The 22,398-nt window shown below is 41.3% G+C and overlaps 1 protein-coding gene and 1 long non-coding RNA gene across 33 annotated transcripts in view; one reads left to right on the top strand and one right to left on the bottom strand.

The window, feature by feature from the left end:
• Positions 1-73: 73 nt before the first annotated feature.
• Positions 74-22,398, top strand: part of ZNF382 (zinc finger protein 382) — a 44,240-nt gene continuing 21,915 nt past the window's right edge. Inside the window, exons 1-5 of one of the 32 annotated variants that reach the window (XM_078359136.1) lie at positions 13,569-13,603; positions 16,460-16,533; positions 18,699-18,732; positions 19,158-19,284; positions 20,174-20,266. In XM_078359136.1, the coding sequence (XP_078215262.1) occupies positions 19,251-19,284; positions 20,174-20,266 (127 nt within the window). In that variant the 5' untranslated portion in view covers positions 13,569-13,603; positions 16,460-16,533; positions 18,699-18,732; positions 19,158-19,250. Of the gene's footprint in view, positions 229-13,568; positions 14,087-16,459; positions 16,534-18,698; positions 18,733-19,132; positions 19,285-20,173; positions 20,267-22,398 lie in introns of those variants that run through there. The other 31 variants (XM_078359128.1, XM_035284913.3, XM_035284907.3 and 28 more) reach the window with 31 other exon arrangements.
• LOC144580731 (uncharacterized) lies at positions 1,992-13,534 on the bottom strand. Its single transcript, XR_013530787.1, has 3 exons — positions 13,384-13,534; positions 10,247-10,352; positions 1,992-3,127 (listed from the first exon to the last, which is right to left on the bottom strand). It is a non-coding gene; the product is annotated as an uncharacterized LOC144580731 (long non-coding RNA).

Raw genomic sequence — 22,398 nt, 5'->3', positions numbered from 1 at the left:
GGAAAGGGAATCAAAGGTCGAAGTTCATCCGCAGCCCTGGAGCCTGTGGGAAACGTAGTCCAGCAAAGAAAGCGGTCTGATGCGCAAGCGGAGCCGGCTGGTCGCAGGGGCCGCACCACGCCGCAGACCTCTGTCGTTTCCGAGTGCGCAGACCTTTGTCTTTGGCGGAGGCTGCCGCTGTGCGTCTTCCAGGCGCGGGAGAGGCAGCTGGTGGTCCCCGACTGCAAGGTGAAGCCTAGGAAGTAATCGGGAACCCGGGCTGGGGAGGGCAGAATGGGGAACAGGAAGCTGGGCCGAGGCTGGCCGTGGGGGAGCCGCGGAAGTTTGGGTGGACGCCGCTTCACCTCTGGAACCAGAAGCCCGGACCGGGGAGGGTAAAGGGAGTCGTCGACCCAGGTGCTCAGCCAGGGAGAAAACCCGGACTCCAGGCTGAGGGAGGCCGAAGAAGGTATCAGAGGGCAGGGTTGGGAAGGCCTGAAGCGGGTACCGGCTTTCGGCTGGGGGAGGGTCGAGCTGAGAACTCGGATCCTGGGTCGGGCAAGGTTTTGCTCCACTCTGTGATCCGTGGTCGTGAACCTGAGGGTGACTGGGAGTTTTTGTCCGTTTTGTACCATAAGAAAGCCCCAGAATGGAATCTAGCAGGTAGAGGGCACTCACTGTGTGTGTGTGTGTCCCCGCCCTAGTGCGTGTTAATTTACACGGTTGACGAAAAGACTCAAACTCTAAAATATTTGAAAAGATTTATTCTGAGCTAAATATGAGTGACCAGTGGCCGGTGCCACAGCCCTCAGGAGATCTTGAGAACCTGTGCGCAAGGTGGTTGTGATATATATGTGGTTTTATACCTTTTAGGGAAACATGGAACACCAATTAAATACATGCAAAATGTACATTGATCCCCTCTGGAAAGGCGGGAAACTGAAAGGTGGGTGGCCTTCCAGGTCATAGGTAGATTCAAAGATTATTTGATTGGCAATAGATTGAAAGAGTTACTGACTGAAGACTTAGGAATGTCTGGGTTGATAGTGCGTTGTGGAGACCAAGATTTTGTCTTGTATGTGAAGCCTCCAGATAGCAGGCTTCACAGAGAGTAGATTGTGTTTCTTTTCAGATTTGGGGTCTTTTCCATCAGTAATTCCAAAATGAAGGAGGCTATAATAAGGCATGTCCGACCCACCCACCTCCGCCTTTCCAACATGGCTTTACTAGTTTTTCAGGTTAGGAATGCCCTGGCCAAGGGGAGGGGTCCATTCAGATGGCCTGGGGGATGCTTAGGATTTTATTTTTGGTTTACAACACCAGCACCACAGGAAAGTTTGCTGGTGTCCTTTCCAGTCAGCTGTGTAATTGTCAGTTCCAGAATTCCACATTTCTCTTTTAGTTTACCCTAATGTCTGTGAGATTTCATGTGTAGTTTTACTTAAAATCGGTCAAGAAAAAGATGTACATTAAGTATAACAAAGTTGATGTGGCAATAGTAATATCTGATAATAGACTTCAAAACAATGTATATAGCAGGAGATAAAGAGGTAACAATCATAAAAGAGCAGGTGATTGGGAATTTGCATATACATTTGTCACTTAACTACAGGGACGCATTCTGAAAAATGTGTCATTAGGTGATTGCATCATGCAAGCATCACAGAGTGCACTGACACAAACAGAAGTGGGGTAGCCTACTACATACCTGGGTTATATGGTATATAGTCCATTGCTCGTAGGCTACAAACCTGCGTAGCGTATTACTGTATTGAATGCTCTAGGCATTTATAAAACAGTGGTATTTCTGTATCTAAATATAGAAAAGGTACAGTAAAAATACTGACTAAAATATTTTAAATTGGCACACCTGTGTAAGATACTTGCCATGAATGGAGCTTGCAGGACTGAAGCTCTGGGTGAGTCAGTGAGTGAGCTGTGAGAAAGCTAAGGAATAGGACATTGCTGTCCACTACTGTAGACTTTACAAGCAGTACTTAGGCTTTACTAGATTTATTTTTTAAAGTTTTCTTTATTCAATAAAAAGTTAACCTTAGCTTCTATATTTTTACATTATAAACTTGCTATTTTTTATCTTTATTACTTGAATAATACTTCAAACACATTACATAGCAACACAAAAATATTAATGTCCTTATTCTATAGGCTTTTTTCTATTTAAAAACTTTTTATTTTAAAAATGCTTTATTTTTAAACATTTTTGTTAAAAACAAGGACACACACACATTAGCCTGGGCCTACATAGGGTCAACAGTATCCATATCACTGTGTTTTACCTCCACATCTTGTCCCACTGAAACGTCTTCAGGGTCAGTAATATGCACGGAGTGATCATCTCCCATGAAAATAATGCTTCCTGAAGGATTTGCCTGAGGCTGTTTTACCATTACCCTTTTTTTTAATAAGTAGGAGTATACTCTAAAATAATAATACAAATAGTATAATAAATATATAAACTAGTAATGTAATCATTTATTATTACCTATTATGTACTACACATTGTATGTGCTATACTTTTATACAACTGGAAACACAGTAGGTTTACACCAGCATCACCACAAACACGTGAGTGATATGTTGCATGACAATGTCTATAAGTGACAGGAATTTTTTAGCTCCATTGTAATCTTATGGGACCACCATTGTATATGTGTCCATCATTGGCTAAAATGTTGTTATGTGGCACATGACTCTATGTGTTCATCAGGAATATGTATGCTGGTATGAACCTATAATGAGAGTGTTAAATTTCATGAAGCAGATACTAACAGAACAAAAGAAATAGATCCACAAGCATAATTGGAAATCTACAATTATATTTCAGTAATTGATAGCATTGTAGTCAAATTCAGTAGTATATATAATGAGCTCTGCATATATGCAGATTCAACCAATGGCAATGCACAAATATTCAGGAAAAAACAATGATAGTAAAATATAATACAAAGTTTAAAATACAGTATGACAATTATTTACACAGCATTTATATTTTATTAAAAAATCTAGAGATGATTTAAAGTGTACAGAAGAATGTGCATAGGTTATATGCAAATACTGCACCATTTTATGTAACAAACTTGAGCATCTGCAGGTTTTGGTATCCACAAGGTGTCCTGGAACCAGTACCCTGTGGATAGCAAGGGACAACTGTATAGAAGATGGCAACCACACCAGTCAACATGACCTCACTGTTGTATAAAGACACCATACCAAAAATTGAAAAATTACATTCTATTCATGTACATGAACAGCCCCCACAATAGACTATAGACTGGACTATAAGATAAGTCACAATAAACTTCAAAAGATTGCCATGTTACAGGGAATGTAAATTAGAAACCAGTAATAAGAAACCCATATAATCCCTCAATACATGGAAATAAAATAACACACTTCTAATGTACAGATCATTGAATAAATACATAGAAATGTTTTGAACTATGAAAAAATGACAACACAACATATCAAAATGAGAAGGATACAGCTAAAGCAGAGATGAGAGGGATGTTAAGTTCTTAAATTAAAAAAGGGGAAATTCATAGCAGCATTATTCACAATAGCCAAGAAATAGGTGCAACCCACATGTCCATCAATGTACAAATGGATAAACAAAATGTGGTAATATGACTTGGATATTTGTTCCCTCAAAATCTCATGTGGACACGTGACCCCCAATGTTGGAGGTGGCACCTAGTGGGAGGTGTTGGATTATAGGAGTGGATCTCATGAATGGCTTAGTGTCCTCCCCATGGATATGAGTTCACCCTATAGCTAGTTGTTTAAAGGAGGCTGGCACCTCCTCCCTCTGCCTTTTGTTACCTCTTGCCATGTGATATGCTAGCTCTCCCTTTGCCTTCTGCCATAATTGTAAGCTTCCTGGGGCTTCACCAGGAACAGATACTGGCACTATGCTTCTTGTACAGCCTACAGAACCATGAGCTAAATAAACCATTTTTCTTTATAAATTACCCAGCCTCAGGTATTCCTTTATAGCAACACAAAACAGACTTAATACATGTGGCATATACATACAATGTAATATTATTCAGCCTTGGAAGGTAATTTTGACATATGCTACAATGTGGCTGAACCTTGAGGATATCATTCTAACAAGCCAATCACAAAAGATAACTACTTATGATTCCACTCATATGAGGTATCTAGAGTAGTCCAACTCATAAAATCAGAAGGTAGTACTGTCTCCCAGTTTTTGGCTATTAATGGTTATAGTGAGAGAGTTTGCAGGTTTCTTGCGGTTGCCAGGAGCTGGAGGCAGGGGGAAAAGGGTAGTTGTTGTTTGATGGATATAGTTTCACATTTATAGGATGACAAAGTTGTAGATGTTGGTTATACAAAAATGGGAATATACTTAATGCTACTGAGCTGTACACTCAAAAATAGTTAAGATGGTGAATTTTACATTACATGTATACTTTGCCACAATTTTTAAAAATGAAGGCAGACTTAAAGAAATTAGAAAAAGAGTGTTTCCAAGGAATAAAGATTATTCTTGCTTAAAAAAAAAAAAGAAAGAGATTAGAAAAAGAATAACAAACATACTAAACCCAAATTCCAAAAAAAGTAAGATGGGCAGAAATTGATGAAGTAGAAAGCAGACCATTGAGAAAGTGAACGAAACAAAAAGTTGTTTATTTGATGATATTTTAAAAATTGATAAATCCTAGTAAGCATAATTAATAAAAGAGAAAACACAAATTACCCATGTCAGGAATAAAAATGAAGATGCCACTACAGATCCTACAGAAGTAAAATGATAAGGCAATATTATGAACAATTTTATGCCAGTAAATTTGACATCTTAGATGAAATTCATCCATTCCTTTAAAAGCACAGCTTCCCAAAAGTCTTGACTCAAGATGAAAAAGAAAAACAGAAACTCTGTAGCTAATTTTTTTTTTTTGAGACAGGGTCTTGCTCTGTCACCCAGACTGGAGTCCAGTGGCATAATCATGACTCACTATAGCCTCAACCTACTAGTATCAAGTGATTCTTCTGTCTCAGCCTCCCAAGTAGCTGGGACTACAGGTGGGCACCACTATGCCCAGCTAATTAAAAAAAAATTTTTAGAGACAGGGTCTCACTTTGTTGTGCAGGCTCGTCTTGAACTCCTGGGCTCACAAAATCCTCCCATCTTTGCCTCCCAAAGTGCTGGGATTTCAGGTTTGTGCCATGATGCCCTGCCTAAAATTTTAATTTTTAATAAGTAAAAATTCCTACATGCAGAACCAGGTTCAGCTCCACTGAAACCCCTGCAACTCAGCCAAAAGTAAATGTAGCATGGTTTTGAGCACTCAATCCAGGGCACATGAAATCTCCTTAACAACAAAACAAACAAAACATACTATCTCTTCCCCACTGAGATAAGCTCAAAAACAAAAATTACAAAAAAACAAGGAAATAACCATTACAGGAGGGTCCGCAGAGTAAATAAATAACAAAGTTGGCACCTACAAGAACTGCATATAATATGACAATATGAAAGAATATGAAATGTTTTAAATGGAAAAAACTAATACCGAAAACACAATACTTAAAAAGAATCAGTAGATTTAAAAAATAACCAGAGAATTTCTAGAAATAAAAAAAAAGTCTATAGAGAACATAATAAGCACAACTCAAAATTAATGAACTTAAAGATCTATCTGAAGAAATTACCTATAATGCAGCACAGAGATAAAAAGTGAGATACAGATGAGAAACTAAGAGACATGGAAGAAAATAAAAGGGCCCCCAAGACACATCTAATAAATGTCATAAAAGGAGAAGAAGCATCAGGAAAAAAGTGGTTTAGAACTTTTCACAATTAAAGTTAATTTTAAGATAAGGAAGCTGAGTCACAGTACCAAAAAATAAAAATTAAAAAACAAAAGATGAGGAATATGAATAATGAAAGCGTATCTAACACTTAGACAGATCACAGTGATAATACGGAACAGAAATCTTGAAAGAAAGGAAGGAAAGAAAAAACAGAAAAGACATGCTACCTAAAAGGAAAGATGATTGGGCACAAGATGCCAGAAGACAGGAGAATAATACCTTCAAAGTGACAGAGGAAAAGCAGCAATTAAGAGTGGGGCAAAATAAAGACATTTTCAGACAAAGATAAAGTTTTTTTCATAGACTCACTGGAAGAATTTCTAAAGGATGTGAATCAGCAAAAAGAAAGTTAAACCCAGAAAGACAGAATGAGATAAAATCTTAAATGATAAGCAAGGAAATTGGTAAGTATGTTGAAGATTCTATTTACTAAGTAATAATGATTACTTTTTATGGAATTTCAAAACAAATTAGATCAAAAGCACCAGACAAAAATAGAAAGAGTCTGAGTGCCGTAGCTCACGCTTGTAATCCCAGTACTTTGGGAGGCTGAGATGGGCAGATCACTTGAGGTAAGGAGTTGGAGACAAGCCTGGCTAACATGGTGAAACCCCATCTCTACTAAAAATACAAAAATCACCCGGGCGTAGTGGTATGCACTTGGAATCCCAGCTACTCAGGAGGCTGAGGCAGGAGAATCACTTGAACCCAGGAGCTGAGGATGCAGTGAGCTGAGATAGCGCTACTGCAATCCAGGCAGGATGACAGAAGGAGACTCCGTCTCAAAAAAAAGAAAAAATGTACTTAAAGTATTCTAAGGTCTTTTTTATTGCTCAAGGAGATACCAATTAGTCATAAGTCAAAGATGCAAGGTTAAGAGTAACTTCCAAAAGTGAAGCAATACAATATATTATTTTTAATCCAGTGTAGGGGAAAGGAGGATAAAGAACACTTAATTGGTCTCATAGAAGTCAAATCATAAAAGAAGCAGCAAGTATAAGCCTGATTAAGAAGAAAGTGGAGAAGGAGATGGGTCATTGAGATAAGGGGAGACCTGGTGATACCTCTGAGAGGATGAAGTCAGTCAATCAGGTTGCTGCAAGTACATGGTCCTTGCCTCTCTGAGTTTGTGGTGGGGAGAAACAACAAACCCAACACTAAACATGGAGGAAAGAATTAAAGACTCAGGCCTGTCAGTTTCCACTCCCTGCCCTCCCATTACTTCCAGTTTAAAGGTTTACAGGGACTCGTGGATGAATGGAAAGTTTTTGGAAATTTGATATAAAAATAAGCTGCCTCTTGACCAGCAGAGAGCCCCAGATTCATCTTAATGTGGAATAACCGAGCTGCAGGGCAATCAGTGTTCCAGAGCTTTGTGCTCAGACAGACCTAGATACAATCCCTACCTGCACTGTTTTTAGTTGTGTATATCCCTTAACATGACTGAGCCTCATTCTTTTCTGATACCAAATGAAGACAGGCATTCCTGCTGTACCCATCTCATCTATAAATGAAGGGATTAAGTCTTTATGAAATGAGACAAAGTATATTTAGTATCTGCAGCGTAGTCACTTAATAAATTAGTGTCTTTCTACCTGTTTCTCACAAAACTGGAATAAAAGCTGGAAGATTGCTCTGTAAACCGTAAGGCACTACACATAGAGAAGAGATTACTGTGAATTTTTCCTAAGTGATCAGCTCATAACTCCTTTCCATACTCCTCAGCTATGGCAACATTGAGAGGCTAGATTTTGGTGGGATGGAAGGTACTGAAGAAACTCTGGTTTCTGGCCAGCTCCAGGACTGCATGTAATAGTTAACCATGCTTAACTTCACCACACAGCTCATTCCGTAGCTGGCTCAGTAACTATGGATCTCCAAGCGCATCTTAACATTTATGCTTATATCTTCTAAGCTAAGTATGTATTGTTCCTTGATTTACATGCCACATTGATTATTTAAGGGGTTCCAACTGTGGATCATGAGGCAGAAGAGGTGACAATGAAAGGTCAGGCAAAGACAGGAGTGTCCAATATGGAACATGAAATCCCATCCTGACTATAAAACATTATATGCTCTTTATTGCATTTTAACTTCAAAAATTATTGACTCCATTTTCCATTTCCTTTTAATATGTTTTAAGCTCTTCAGTCCTGTTTTGTCATCATGTAAACAAGTAAAGTTCTTAGCCCTAAGGATCCACACCCACCTAATAGTAGTAAAAAGGAATCTTTAAAAAATATCAAGGAGGAGATGTCTTCTCCCTATGGAGCTACAGGGGAAAAGATACCACTCTGTGTCATAAAATCTATATAAAATAAACTGATATGATAAAGTATTGAATTGAGAACACTCAGTCAATATCAGCGTTACTCTCCTGTCCAGTAGAGAGATAACTCTGATCATCCTGAGCTATTTTCCTATCTATAATTTGCTTATTTGTATTATTTGTGGAAAGGTGTCTTTAAGACTTGATATTTCAATACTAATCGTAAATCCTATTGTTTGTATCATAATTCGCTGCCCTGAGAATAATGCTTAAACTCTCATCTCTGTTTTTTTAAAAGGCATAAAAATGTATAAGGTTTCTATTTTAAAGAAAAAAGAGTTTGTAATTTCTGTTTACTCCTATCATGCATAAAGTTATAATAAAATCCTATGACCAGCTTAGCGCAGCGGCTCGCACCTGTAATCCCTACACTTTGGGAGGCTGAGGCAGGTAGATCATCTGAGGTCAGGAGTTCGAGACCAGCCTGGCCAACATGGTGAAACCTCATCTCTACTAAAAATACAAAAATTAGCCAGGCGTGGTGGCGCACACCTGTAATCCCAGCTACGGGGGAAGGTTAGGCAGGAGAATAGCTTGAACCCAAGAGCCAGAGGTTGCAGTGAGCCAAGATCGTGCCACTGCACTACAGCCTGGGCGTCAGAGCAAGACTCCGTCTCAGGAAAAAAAAAAAAAAATCCCTTGACCTTCTTTGGCCACTAGGGAAATGCACAGCAAAACAATAATGAGATACTATAAATACTTTACACCTACTACAATGGCTATAATTTTTTTTAAAGTGTTGGCAAGGATGTTGAGAAATAAAAACTCTTGTACCCTGTGAGTGGGAATGTAAAATGGTGCAGTTGCTGTGGAAATCAATCTGGCAGTTCCTGAAATGGTTAAACATAATGTTACCGTATAATCTACAATTCTGTTCCTCAGGTCTACCTGACAGAAATGAAAACATTTCCACACTAAAACATGCACATGAATGTTCACAGCAGCATCATTCACAATAGCCAAAAAATGGAAACAACCTAAGTGTCCATCAACTGATGAATGGATAAGCAAGATGTGGCATATCCTTACCACATCTTGGAATATTATTCAGTCATAAAAAGAAAGTAATAATGATACATGTTATGTGGATGAACCTTCAAAATGTTACGGTAATTTAAAGAAGCTAGTCATGAAGGATTTACATATTGCATGACTCCATGTATAAGAATTGTCCAGAAGATGAAAATCTGTCAAGAAAAAGCACATTAACAGTTGCCTAGGGCTGGAGGGCATGGAGGTTTGAGAGTGATAGCTAAGGGGAGCTGGAATTCTTTGGGAGATAAATATAATCTAAAATTGTGGTGATGCTTGAGGCCAGGAGTTTGAGTCCAGACTGGCCAACATGGTAAACCCTGTCTCTACTAAAAATACAAAAATTAGCCAAGTGTGGTGGCATGTGCCTATAATTTCAGCTACTTGTGAGGCTTAGGGAGGAGAATCACTTGAACCTGGGAGGAGGAGGTTGTAGTGAGCCGAGATCAAGCCACTGCACTCCAGCCTGCATGAAAGAGCAAGTCTCTGTTTCAAAATAAAATTGTGGTGATGGACATGTAACTCTGTGAATACACAGAAAGCCATTAAATTATATACTTTAAATGGGTGAACTATATGTGAATTATGGTTCAATAAAGTGAACCATGCCTTTTTTAACTTGTCCCATGCCTTGAGGAATTACTGGCTTAGTATATGGCCTCCAGTAGTGGTTTAATGAAATTCTGAGGGAGATCTCTTAAGCTTTATTCACAGCTTTATTTTACCCTCCTAGTCCACTCACAGGCTTTGCATAGGAGAACTTACCACAGTCCTGTTTCAAAGGTAAAAGCACCTCATGTTTGCAGGTTGGTGGGAGAGAGAACTGTCATTCACTTGGTCTGCTCTGTCCCCTAAGTGTGTTTGCTCCTCACACTTCTGTCATCCTTGTCTGAAAGGAGTGCTGTTCCTGAGGTGTTGACTCTTGTTGTGTTTGTTGTTTTGATGTGAGAGCAGAGGAAAAACAAGGAAGTATTTTCCTCTGGTCTGTTTTCCAGACCAGTCTTCACAGAAACACACACACACAGCTTCAAACAACACTGCACTTACCCAACCCTAATAGTTAGTACTTCTTTCAGTTCTGCACTCCAAGCACTTTAGTGACTTCAGCCTCACTGTAGTCCCAGCCTTGATTTTAATATCCATCTCTCAGCAACTGGCCAAAAAAAAAAAAAAAAGACAAAAAATATCAGTGAAGATATAATGAGCTTGGTAAAATTAATATTTGCAAAATAATTCACCCAACAACTATAAAATATGCTTTTCAAGTACACATGGTATATTCATCAAGACCATATATTAGGCCATAAAAAAAGTATCAGTGAATTTCAAAGGATCAAAACTGTACACAACGTGTTCTCCGGTCAAATGAAATTAAACTAGGAATCACTGCCAATGAAGTATCTAGAAAACCCACGAATGTTTGGAAATTAAACACACTATTACATAATCCATAGGTTAAAGAAGAAATCAAAAGGAAAAGAAAACAGTTTGAATTAACTGATAATGAAAATGGACCAAATAAAAATTTGTGGGGCTGGACATGGTGGCTTATACCTATAATCCCAGCACTTTGGGAGGCCAAGGCAGGCGGATCGCTTGAACTCAGGAGTTTCAGACCAGCCTGTTCAATAGCATGAAACCTCATATCTATAAAAGACACAAAAATTAACAGGATGAGGTGGCGTGCACCTGTGGTCCCATCTGTGCAGGAGGGTGAGAGAGGGTGAGCTCAGGAAGTCAAGGTTGCAGTGAGCCATGATCACACCCCTGCACTCCAACCTGGGTGACAGAGTGAGACCTTGCCTCAAAAATAAATAAATAGGGCCGGGCGCGGTGGCTCACGCCTGTAATCCCAGCACTTTGGGAGGCCGAGGCGGGTGGATCACGAGGTCAAGAGATTAAGACCATCCTGGTCAACATGGTAAAACCCCGTCTCTACTAAGAATACAAAAAAATTAGCTGGGCACGGTGGCGCGTGCCTGTAATCCCAGCTACTCAGGAGGCTGAGGCAGGAGAATTGCCTGAACCCAGGAGGCGGAGGTTGCGGTGAGCCGGTATCGCGCCATTGCACTCCAGCCTGGGTAACAAGGGCGAAACTCCGTCTCAATAAATAAATAAATAAATAAATAGGCGGTGCTGTGGCTTATGCCTGTAATCCCAGTACTTTGGGAGGCCAAGGCGGGTGGATCACAAGGTCAAGAGATCAAGACCATTCTGGCCAATATGGTGAAACCCCGTCTCTACTAAAAATACAAAAATTAGCTGGGAGCTACTTGGGAGGCTGAGGCAGGAGAATGGCTTGAACCCAGGAGACAGAGGTTGTAATGAGCCAAGATCGCACCATTGCACTCCAGCCTGGCTACAGAGCAAGACTCTGTCTCAAAACACACACACACACACACACACACACACATAAAAATTTGTGGAATGGAGTTAAAGTAGGGATTCCGGATTTAAATGCTTGTACCAGAAGAGAAGGTCCAGAATCAATAACTACAGGTTCTACATTAAAAGGCTAGAAAAGGAAAAGCAAAGTAAACCCTCAGTACCTAGAAGAAAGGAAATAATATGGGAGAAAAAAATAAATGAAAGATATATATAGTTAGCCAAACTAAATGTGAATTCTCTGAAAAAAGCAACAACATTGATAAAACCTTGGCTGGGCATGGTGGCTCATGCCTGTAATCCCAGTACTTTGGGAGGCCGAGGTGGTGCATCACCTAAGGTCAGGAGTTTGAATCCAGCCTGGCCAACATGGTGAATGAAACCCCATCTCTACTAAAAATACCAAAATTAGCTGGGTGTGGTGGCATGTGCCTGTAGTCCCAGCTATTCTGGAGGCTGAGGCAGGAGAATCACCTGAACCTGGGAGGCGAAGATTACAGTAGACTGAGATAGTGCCACTGTACTCCAGCCTGGGTGACAGAGCAAGACTCCATCTCAAAAAAAAAAAAAAAAAAGGCCAGGCACAGTGGCTCACCCCTGTAAATCCCTGTAACTTTGGGAACCAGAGGTGAGTGGATCACCTGAGATCAGGAGTTCGAGATCAACCTGGCCAGCATAATAAAAACCCATCTCTGCTAAAAATACAAAAAAAAAAAAAAAAAAATTAGCCAGGCATGGTGGTGGGCACCTGTAATCCCAGCTACTGGGGAGGCTAAGGCAGGAGAATCACTTGAACCTGAGAGTCAGGTTGCAGTTAGCCGAGATCGCACCATTGCATTCCAGCCTGGGCAACAAGAGCAAAACTCTGTCTCAAAATAAAAGCCCGGGGTGGGGGGGGGGGGAGGGCGGGAATCTTCAGAGGAAGAAATCCTAGTCTTGCCGTCCTCAATATCATATCTTCCCAGAACCCTGCCTTGGGAGCAATTCCAGCTCTAACATCTCAATATTAAACACAAGGCCGTGCATATTAGAACACAGCCTCGTCCATATGAAACATAAGGCTGTGCTTTTTCAGTTCGAACCTTCATTCTGGATCTAACATCCACCTTCCCCTTTGATCGCCATTTGACTGCACACTGTAATGTGGTTATAAGGTGAAATGACTGAGGCAATGAGAGAAATCCCAGTACAACAAACTCCAAGAAACCACGTTAACTTAAAATTGGACCAGGGGTTGGCGAGGCTGCATGCCACTGTGTATTACACATTATGAAAGCAACAGAGGCCATGCTTTAGACAGAAGGTCTCGGAGTCTTCCATAGACACAGATCAAGACACCTGGGGATCTTATCCACGTATTCCTGAGCCCCAGAACTGCAGCAATCAAACTCTACAAAAGCTGCACCGGGCCAGTTTTGATCACAGTCTCCAGTGAGTCACAACAGCGCTGCCACAGGATCACTGGTCACAGCATGACACATTCACAGTCACCGTTCAGCGCCGTCACACAAACAGCCCCGCCCCCACTCAGTCGGGCGGGCCCAATCGGGGACAGTCCAAGGCCTCCCCCGTGTGCAAACATCCCCGGCCCCGTCACAGGCGCGCCCACTCACAATCACACCACACACGAACGCAGCTACAGAACCGCACACACAAACACAATCACACTACTCCTCCCCAGCAGGTGACCTGCACACAGCCCTGGGGCTTCTGCCTCCACAGGCCCCATCCGCGTCCCAGGAACCCGGGTCCCCTGCCGTGAGCTCCTCTCGCATCCAGACCGGGTCACCTCAACTCACCACATGGAAAGCGACCACCAAGTCAACGGAAAAGGGAGCTGGGTCCTCGGAGACATGTAGTCTCAACCGGAATAGAGCGGGCGTGGGTGCAAACGGAGGGGAGCGCAGTGGCAAGCACCGCTCGGCGCTTAACTGCCCGCCCCGAAGACTCCTGGGAGCTCAGGCCCACGCGCGAGTGCGCAGGCGCAGAAGACTCGCCCTGGGCCGGGGATGAGGCTTGGTGGGTGCCAGGGGTGCTGAGGAGGCCGAGGAGGGCACTCGGAGCTCCGATCCGGAAGAGCTGTCTGAGGACGCTGAACCGGGTGGGGAGGCCAGGGAGGTAACCAAGAGTCCGAGCCGGGCCCGGTAATTCTGAGGAGGGAACCGGGTCCGCAGTATCCAGACGCTCCGATCTGTACTAGCCGGGCCTCAGGCGTGGTCCGTGGGCGTGACCTTGAGGGTGACCCGGAGCGAGCTCCGCTAAGGGGGATTTTGCGCATTCTGATCCCGCGGAAGCGCCGTCGCTGGCGGCGGGTTCCCGCGCGGAGCGGGCGCTGCGTATGTGCGCGCGCGCGCGCCGAATAGGGGTGGCCTCCTGCGCCCAACCTGCTGCATTTTAGGTGCTTGCCTCTTTTTGGGATGTTGCGGCCGATTGCGTGTGAAAAGTGGACGGAGTCGTGTTGCTGCGCAAGGTTTCCTCTGCATGTGTCTATTTTTAGATTAGGTGTGAGTCGCATTTGAGACTATTCGTGTGGAGAATTGAAAGTGATTTGTGGATGTGATTGTGACTGCCTAGAATCGTGTTAGCTGCTGTCTGAGGTTGTGAATGGACAAGTGGGGCCTGTAGGTTGGTGGTTCTCTGAAGTATGTTTGACTGTGACTCTGCATGTGTTTGTAACCTACCTGATGGTTTTGTGTCCTTGGTAACCTAAATATTTGAATGATTGAAGAACTCTGTTATGACCATGGCTAGTTGGTTATGTAAGATTTGATTACCTGAAGAGTAGCCATTAAGCCTGCCTCCAAAATTGTAACTAAGTAGCAATTTACCAAATGAAATAGAGGTAACAGTATCAGAGGGGAAGAGGTAATTTTCATAATTCCCAGATGCTAAGATTCATTACTTGGAAACATCATATTAACTAAAACCAAGTTGAAAAGAATAGCCTTCCGTTGGGGACATGCAGGAAAAAAAATTAAGAAAACAAAACCAATTTTACCGTAACTACCACTGTTGTTGTTGTTGCTGTTTGTTTGTTTTGAGATGCAGTCTTGCTTTCACCCAGGCTGGAGTGCTGTGGCATGATCTCTGCTCAGTGCAACCTCTGCCTCCAGAGTTCAAGCGATTCTTTTGCCTCAGCCTCCCAAGTAGATGGGATTACAGGCGCCTGCCACCATGCCTGACTCATTTTTGTATTTTAGTAGAGATGGGGTTTCACCATGTTGCCCAGGCTGGTCTCGAATTCCTGACCTCAAGTGATTCACCCCCCTTGACCTCCCAAAGTGCTCGGATTACAGGTGTGAGCCACCATGCCTGGCATGCCTACTACTTTCAACACTTCCATATGAGGGAGGTTTCCTACTCCCTCAGGCATGCTAAGCTAATAAAAAGTATTTGATATTTTTAATAAGTCCTGTATCATTGTAATAATTAAAATAGTTATTTTTGTGGGCCAGGCATGGTGGCTTACCCCTGTAATCCCATCCCTTTGGGAGGCTGAGGCAGGCAGATCACCTGAGGTCGTGAGTTTGAGACCAGCCTGACTAACATGGAGAAACCTTGTCTCTACTAAAAATACAAAATTAGCTGGGCACGGTGGTACATGCCGAGCTACTTGAGAGGCTGAGGCAGGATAATTGCTTGAACCTGGGAGGCAGAGGTTTCAGTAAGCTAAGATGGCACCATTTCACTCCAGCCTGGGCAACAAGAGTGAGACTCTGTCTCAAAAAAAAAAACAAAAAACTTTTCAACTAGACTATACAACTATACTACTTCAGTGGTTTGATACAGGTGACTCAATAAGGAGATGAAGTAGAGAAATTAAATAGAAAGGGCAGAAACCATCAAGTATAAAGGGAATATACTATATATGATAAAGATGGTATTTCACATCAATTGAGGAAATGTGGATTATGCAATATGTGGTATTGCTAAACCACAAAACATAGGGGAAAAATATCTTTGCAAGGCAAAGACCCTTTAATAGTCATATGAAAAAGAAAAGTTATTTTCAACCTAAAATAGATAAAGGGTTAATTTGTTACATTAAAAATAAACCCAGAAGATAATATCAGCTAATTAGGAAATAAAAAGCCAAGAGAAAAATGAGCACACTGTAAGGAGATGCTGTTGCAGAAAAGAATGTCTTTAAACTTATTAAAAAGAAGCTTATTTTCAGCCTGCAATCCCAGCACATTGGGAGGCTGAGGCAGGCGGATCACTTGAGGTCAGGAGTTCCAGACCGGCCTGGCCAACATGGTGAAATGCCGTCTCTACTAAAAATACAAAAATTAGTTGGGCGTGGTGGCAGGCACCTGTAATCCCAGCTACTCGGGAATCTGAGGCAGGAGAATCACTTGAACCTGGGGGGTGGAGGTTGCAGTCAGCCAAGATCGTGCCACTGCACTCCAGCCTGGGCAACAGAGCCAGACTCTGTCTAAAAAAAAGATAGGCAAAGATTTAAAAATTGTCAACTGTCTTTATCAGGGGTTGGGAAGATATTCTTATGCACTGCTAGCAGTGTAAATTGGCAAAAAGTCCATAAAGAACCATTTGGAAATATACTGTAAACCTGTGTTTAATGGGAGATAGAAGGCAGAGCTGCAGAGGAAAAACATGACGTTCCCTGTCTTGAAGCTATAACATAAGGTTCCCCGGAAGCCTGTCTGCCTTACCAAGAGACTAGGTTTCTGGTGTTTGTGAAGGAGCAGGATTTGTCCGTTTTCCCACTAACCACCATCCTGGACATCTAAAGGGTATACAGGGTGGAAAAGTCCTAATATAGTGAACATTCATGCAGATTTAACTGAGTTATTCTGGGAGTTCTAGGTCAAGTATGGTCTCACATTCTTGTATCCTCCGTCTTTGCTTTCTCAGAACTATTCCTTTTTCTAAAAGAAGAGCTCAAAAGAGAAGGTTCATCTCTTAGAAATCTCAAAGCCATGTCTCAGGTGAGATGATGTTTCCTCTTTCTGAAATAACTTTTTTTTTTCATGGTATATGAACATGAGCTTCCCTATCCTTTAACATTCCTGGATATTGGGATTTGCTTCCATGAAACTAGTCTTCAGTCAGGGCCCAGATTAGGATGAGGCTGGCAAGTGGCATGAGGTGAAATATTTAAGGGGTACACTTGGGTCTGTGCCTTCCTAAATTTTCATTTCTAGGTGCCTTACCTGCCTCACCCTATTCCCAGCCCTGTTCAAAATTTCTCCATTCCAACCAGATCATCGTAAGCCTTCCCCAAGTGCACCTTCTAGTTGTACATATTCATTGGGTACATCATTCATCATCTCCCTTCTCAGTCTTCTCACAAACAAACTGCTGGAGCAGAAAGGTATTATCTTGATTTAAATGGGAATATCTGGCTTGAATGAATTTAACTTGTCCTGATGCTGATTTGAGATCTAAGTTGTAAGTAGTCAAAGAGCAGACATGGAAAAAAAACTTTGATTTTCTCTGCTAACCTAAGTTTTGCAATGATATGATGGGAGATAGAAGTGACAGATCTTAGCATTAGTTTGTGGAAAGATGTCCTGTTTTATGAGGTGTTTAGGATAGCAATTTGATGACAAGCTTGTAAAGGAAACAGGTTTTGTGTTCCTCCTCTCTGATCTTCCGGTTTTATTAATGTCTGCCAGCCGTTCTTCCAAATTGTGGCCGCCAGTGAAAACCTTTCCAGTATTCCAATGCTGTTAGAGATTTGTTATTTTCTTTTTAGTTTTTTCTAATTTTATATGCTGGTGCAGGAGAAGGAAATGCATACGGCAGGCCACTCTTGGAAAACTCTCTTGTTGATCAAACGGTACTTTGCCCTTTTTTCATATCTTTCAGAAAATTCCTCTTTAGCCGGGCGTGGTGGCTCACGCCTGTAATCCCAGCACTTTGGGAGGCCGAGGCGGGCCGGATCACCTGAGGTCGGGAGTTCGAGACTGGCCCGACCAACATGGAGAAACCCCGTCTCTATTAAAAATACAAAATTAGCCAGGGGTGGTGGCACATGCCTATAATCCCAGCTACTCGGGAGGCTGAGGCAGGTGAATCGCTTGAACCTAGGAGGTGGAGATTGCGGTGAGCCGAGATTGTGCCATTGCACTCCAGCCTGGGCAACAAGAGTGAAACTTCATCTCAAAAAAAAAAAAAGAAAATTCCTCATTACCTCATCTACCAACTTTTAAAGTACTGGTTTTCCCCAGATGCTAATTGGTTCTCTTCTCTTCACAGTCTCTTTTTCTCTATGCACAATCAGATTCACTCTGAAGGCCACACTTAGTCTGATTCTAGTGACTCTCAAATACCCCTCTCCATTCTAGACCTCTGTACAGAGTGTCAGAACCGATATCCAACCTCTAAAAGCTATCACCACCTGTATGTTCCACAGACAATTAATAGTACATTTCCAAGGTTTACCTCATTACTTCCTTTGGTACAGCCTACATTTTCTTCTGTTTCCCATTTTCACTTTATAGTCCCAGCAGCCATGCATTTGCCTATGCAAATAACATGCCTGTATCTTTTCCACTCTACAGCCAATTTACGACCATCTCTGTTGTTATGGTGGTAGTGTAGGAGCCGTTATCATCTGTCAGCCTGCTGATACTACCTAAATCTAGGAGACATCTCTAACCATGGTTACTTAATTGTCATTCCCACCTAACATACATTAAGCCTTCCCCAGTCTTCAGGAGCATTGCCTCAAAACTTTTATCACATAACATGTATGTCAACTTGTTTATTCATGTTCTTTATACTCCTTAAAGCAACAGACTCAAAGTAGGGCATGCATCACAGTAGAATGTACAAGATAGATACTGGAAGGAAATAAAATACTAACAGTTTACATTCATTCAAGAGCAGTAATCATTAACAATGTAGATTTTCCTAAATGACTACTGATGGTTTATAAATAGCTACAATGTTGGGAATATGTTCAGTACATCTTTAAGACCACTACTCTGTAGGAAAAAAAATCTAGTATGATGTCATAATATGCCCACTGCCTACTTCCATATATCTTTTCCTTCTTAGAACTCAAAGACTGTTTCCTAACATACTGTACCTTTTGCTATTTCCTGATTTACTAACTGGTTTTTTTCTCCCTATGAATTTTTAAAAGCTGATGCCCTGTATTCCTACAAAACAAATTCATTGTGAGTACAAAACTTTTATGTCCTCAATGAAGCCTCAGAGTACAAAATGAAATTTTTCTTTGCTTTGTGATCCTTTACCTTGTACGTATTTCTGTCATTGCATCTATAAAACCTACTAAGTGCATGTATTTACATGTATGCCTCTCTCTTAGCCTGTAACTTCTCATGAGCAGGGTCAGGGTTTTATTCATTTTGGTCTATCAGGCAACCAGTCACATTCAGGACAAATAGTGTGATCTCAGTATGTTTAGTATGAGATTATGAGTAAATACAGATGGATAGATTTTCAGAGAGAATTTTATACAATATAAAACATAAATTAGGAAACTAGTCTGACCAGTAAACATTGTCAGAACTAGGTCTCCAACATCTAGTTCTCACCCATTTCCGATCACTTCAGGATGAACTAGAGTATGCCCTTACAGGGATCAGTGTCATTCAAGGATGTGACTGTGGACTTCACCCAGGAGGAGTGGCAACAACTAGACCCTGCTCAGAAGGCCCTCTACAGGGATGTGATGTTGGAAAATTATTGCCACTTCATATCTGTGGGTAAGAAACACTCCTTGAATCTTTCAGTGTCATGCATCTCCTTCCATGAATTCCTGAAACATATAGAACTTTCAATTTCAGGGATTAGAGGTGATGAATCCATTTTTTTTTAGCAGAAAATATGATTATATCACTGGACTCAGTGGTTCACACCTGTAAACCTATCAATCTGGGAGGCCGAGGCGGGTGGATCACTTGAGGCCAGGAGTTTGAGACCAGCCTGTTCAACATGGTGAAACTCCATCTCTACTAAAAAGTACAAAAAATATCTGGATGTGGTGGCACATGCCTGTAATCCCAGCTACTCAAGAGGCTGAAGCATGACAATCATTTGAACCTGGGAGACAGAGGTTGCAGTGAGCTGAGACTGCACCATTGCACTCCAGCCTGGATGACAGAGTGAGACTATCTCAAAAAAAAAAAAAAGGCCTGGCACAGTGGCTCACCCCTATAATCCCAGCACTTTGGGAGGCCGAGGTGGGTGGATCACAAGATCAAGAGATCAAGACCATCCTGGTCATCATTAGTGAAACCCGTCTCTACTTCTCTACTAAAAATACAAAAAATTAGCTGGGCATGGTGGCGCACACCTGTAGTCCCAGCTACTTGGGAGGCTGAGGCAGGAGAATTGCTTGAACCCAGGAGGCAAAGGTTGCGGTAAGCCGAGATCGTGCCATTGCACTCCAGCCTGGGTAACGAGCAAAACTCCGTCTCAAAAAAAAAAAAAAGAAAAGAAAATATGATTATATCATCACTTGATAATACCATACTTGTAAGGTATTAGTAAGACATTAATGTATACCTCATCTACTACCTTGAAGTTGTATCTTTATCTTCAAAAGTTTAAAAGTCAAAAAGCTTTAGACCAAGTCTCATTTTTCATCATCAGGGTTTCACATGGCTAAGCCTGATATGATCCGCAAGTTGGAACAAGGAGAGGAGCTGTGGACACAGAGAATTTTTCCAAGTTACAGCTACCTAGGTGAGTCTATAAATGAAGTCTAGTGAACATTAAATTTTAAGTAGTTCATGCCTTTGAATGTTTTAGGGAATCTATTTTTGTTATTGTGGGTAAAATACACATAATATCAAATATACTATCTTAAACTTTTTAAGCATATAGTTCAGTGGCATCAAGTACATTCACATTGTTGTGTAACCATCACCATCATCCATCTCCAGAGCTCTTCATCTTGCAGAACGGAAGCTCTGTACCCATTAAAAATAACTTCCCTTTACCCCTGCTCTCTAGCCCTGCCAACCACCATTGCACTTTCTGTCTCTGTAAATTTGGCTACTCTAGGTACCTCTTATAAGTGGAATCACATAGTATTTATCCTTTTGTGACTGCCTTATTTTACTTAACATAATGTCCTCCAGATTCATCTACTTCCTTCCTTTTTAATGCTGATTAATATTCTGTTGTATGTATATACCACATTTTGCTTATTCATTCATCTATCAGTGGTCAGTCGGGTTTCTTTCATCTTTTGGCTATTGTGACTAATGCTGCTATGAATGTGGGTGTACAAATATCAGTTTTACTCCCTGCTTTCAGGTCTTTGGGGTATATTCTCAGAAGTGGAATTACTGGACAATATGGCAATTCTGCGATTAATACTTAAGGAATCACCATACTGTTTATATAGCAGCTGCCTCATGGTTGCAATTTCTTCACCAGCACTTGTTATTTTCTATATTTTTATAGTAGCCATCCTGTTAGTGATCTATTTTTAAAGACCTGAGATCTGTAAAGTGCCTATACATGGCTGACCTTTATGCCTCTAAAATGTAAATTTTAGGTATGAATATCTCTCCCCATGCAAATCTTTTCCTCGTTTGCCTGTGTTTATGGAAATATTGGCTGCTATTACCTTACCAAGAATCTAGTCCATGTTTTATAGGTATAATGTACATATAGATCTAAAGTGTGAAGTTCTTTGAGTTCTGATGGAAGTATAAACCCAGGTATCTCACACTCCAATCAAGATAAAAGACAATTTCATTAACCCATTAAGTTCCATCAGGCCTCTTCCAAATCAGTCTTTCCCATTAGGACAATCACAGTTGTGATGTCTATCAACATAGATTCATTTTCTCTTATAAACCTTTTTCATGTCTGCTTTCTTTCACTCAGCTTCATGTCTGAGAGATTTAGATATTTTTCTGCATGCATAAGTAGTTGTTAACTGTGGAATAGTTTTCCATTATATGAATTACCAGTTTATGCATCTCCTGTTGAAAGACATTTTGGGATGTTTCTAGTTTAGAGCTATTATGAACAAAGCTGCTATAATCATTCTTGTAAAAATATTTTTGTAGACATACATGTTTATTTTTCTTCAGTAAATACCTAGCAGTGATACTGCTGATTCATAAGGCAGATGCATATTTGACTCTTTTTTTTTTTTTTGAGACAGAGTTTTGCTCTTGTTACCCAGGCTGGAGTGCAATGGCGCGATCTCGGCTCACCGCAACCTCCGCCTCCTGGGTTCAGGCAATTCTCCTGCCTCAGCCTCCTGAGTAGCTGGGATTACAGGCACGAGCCACCGTGCCCAGCTAATTTTTTGTATTTTTAGTAGAGACGGGGTTTCACCATGTTGACCAGGATGGTCTCGATCTCTCATGATCCACCCGCCTTGGCCTCCCAAAGTGCTGGGATTACAGGCTTGAGCCACCGCGCCCGGCGCATATTTGACTCTTTTAGAAACTACCATTTTAGTTTAGTAGTTTAATAGCTAAAACTACTATACCATTTTAGACTTTCATCAGTACTGTATGAGAATTTTCATTGCTCCACATTGTTTTCTACATTTTATGTTCATTTTGCACATTCTGGTCGTTTTGGCCATTCTGGTTGTGTATCTTCGCAGTTTTAATTTAGATTTATCTTATGGCTAATAATGTTGAAGACTTTCTCAAGTGCTTTTTATATCAGAGGCACCTGTTCAAGTGTTTTGTTGTTGTTATTTGTTTGTTTATTTGTTTTGAGATAGAGTCTCACTCTATCACCCAGGCTGGAAGTACAATGGTGCAATCTCGGCTCACTGCAACCTCTGCCACCCAGGTTCAAGCAATTCTCCTGCCTTAGCCTCCTGAGTAGCTGGGATTACA

The sequence above is a fragment of the Callithrix jacchus genome, chromosome 22 (assembly GCF_049354715.1).
Source record: "Callithrix jacchus isolate 240 chromosome 22, calJac240_pri, whole genome shotgun sequence".
Lineage (NCBI taxonomy): Eukaryota > Metazoa > Chordata > Mammalia > Primates > Cebidae > Callithrix > Callithrix jacchus.
Note: the sequence above shows the minus strand (reverse complement) of the source record. Positions and strands in the feature narration are given on the sequence as shown.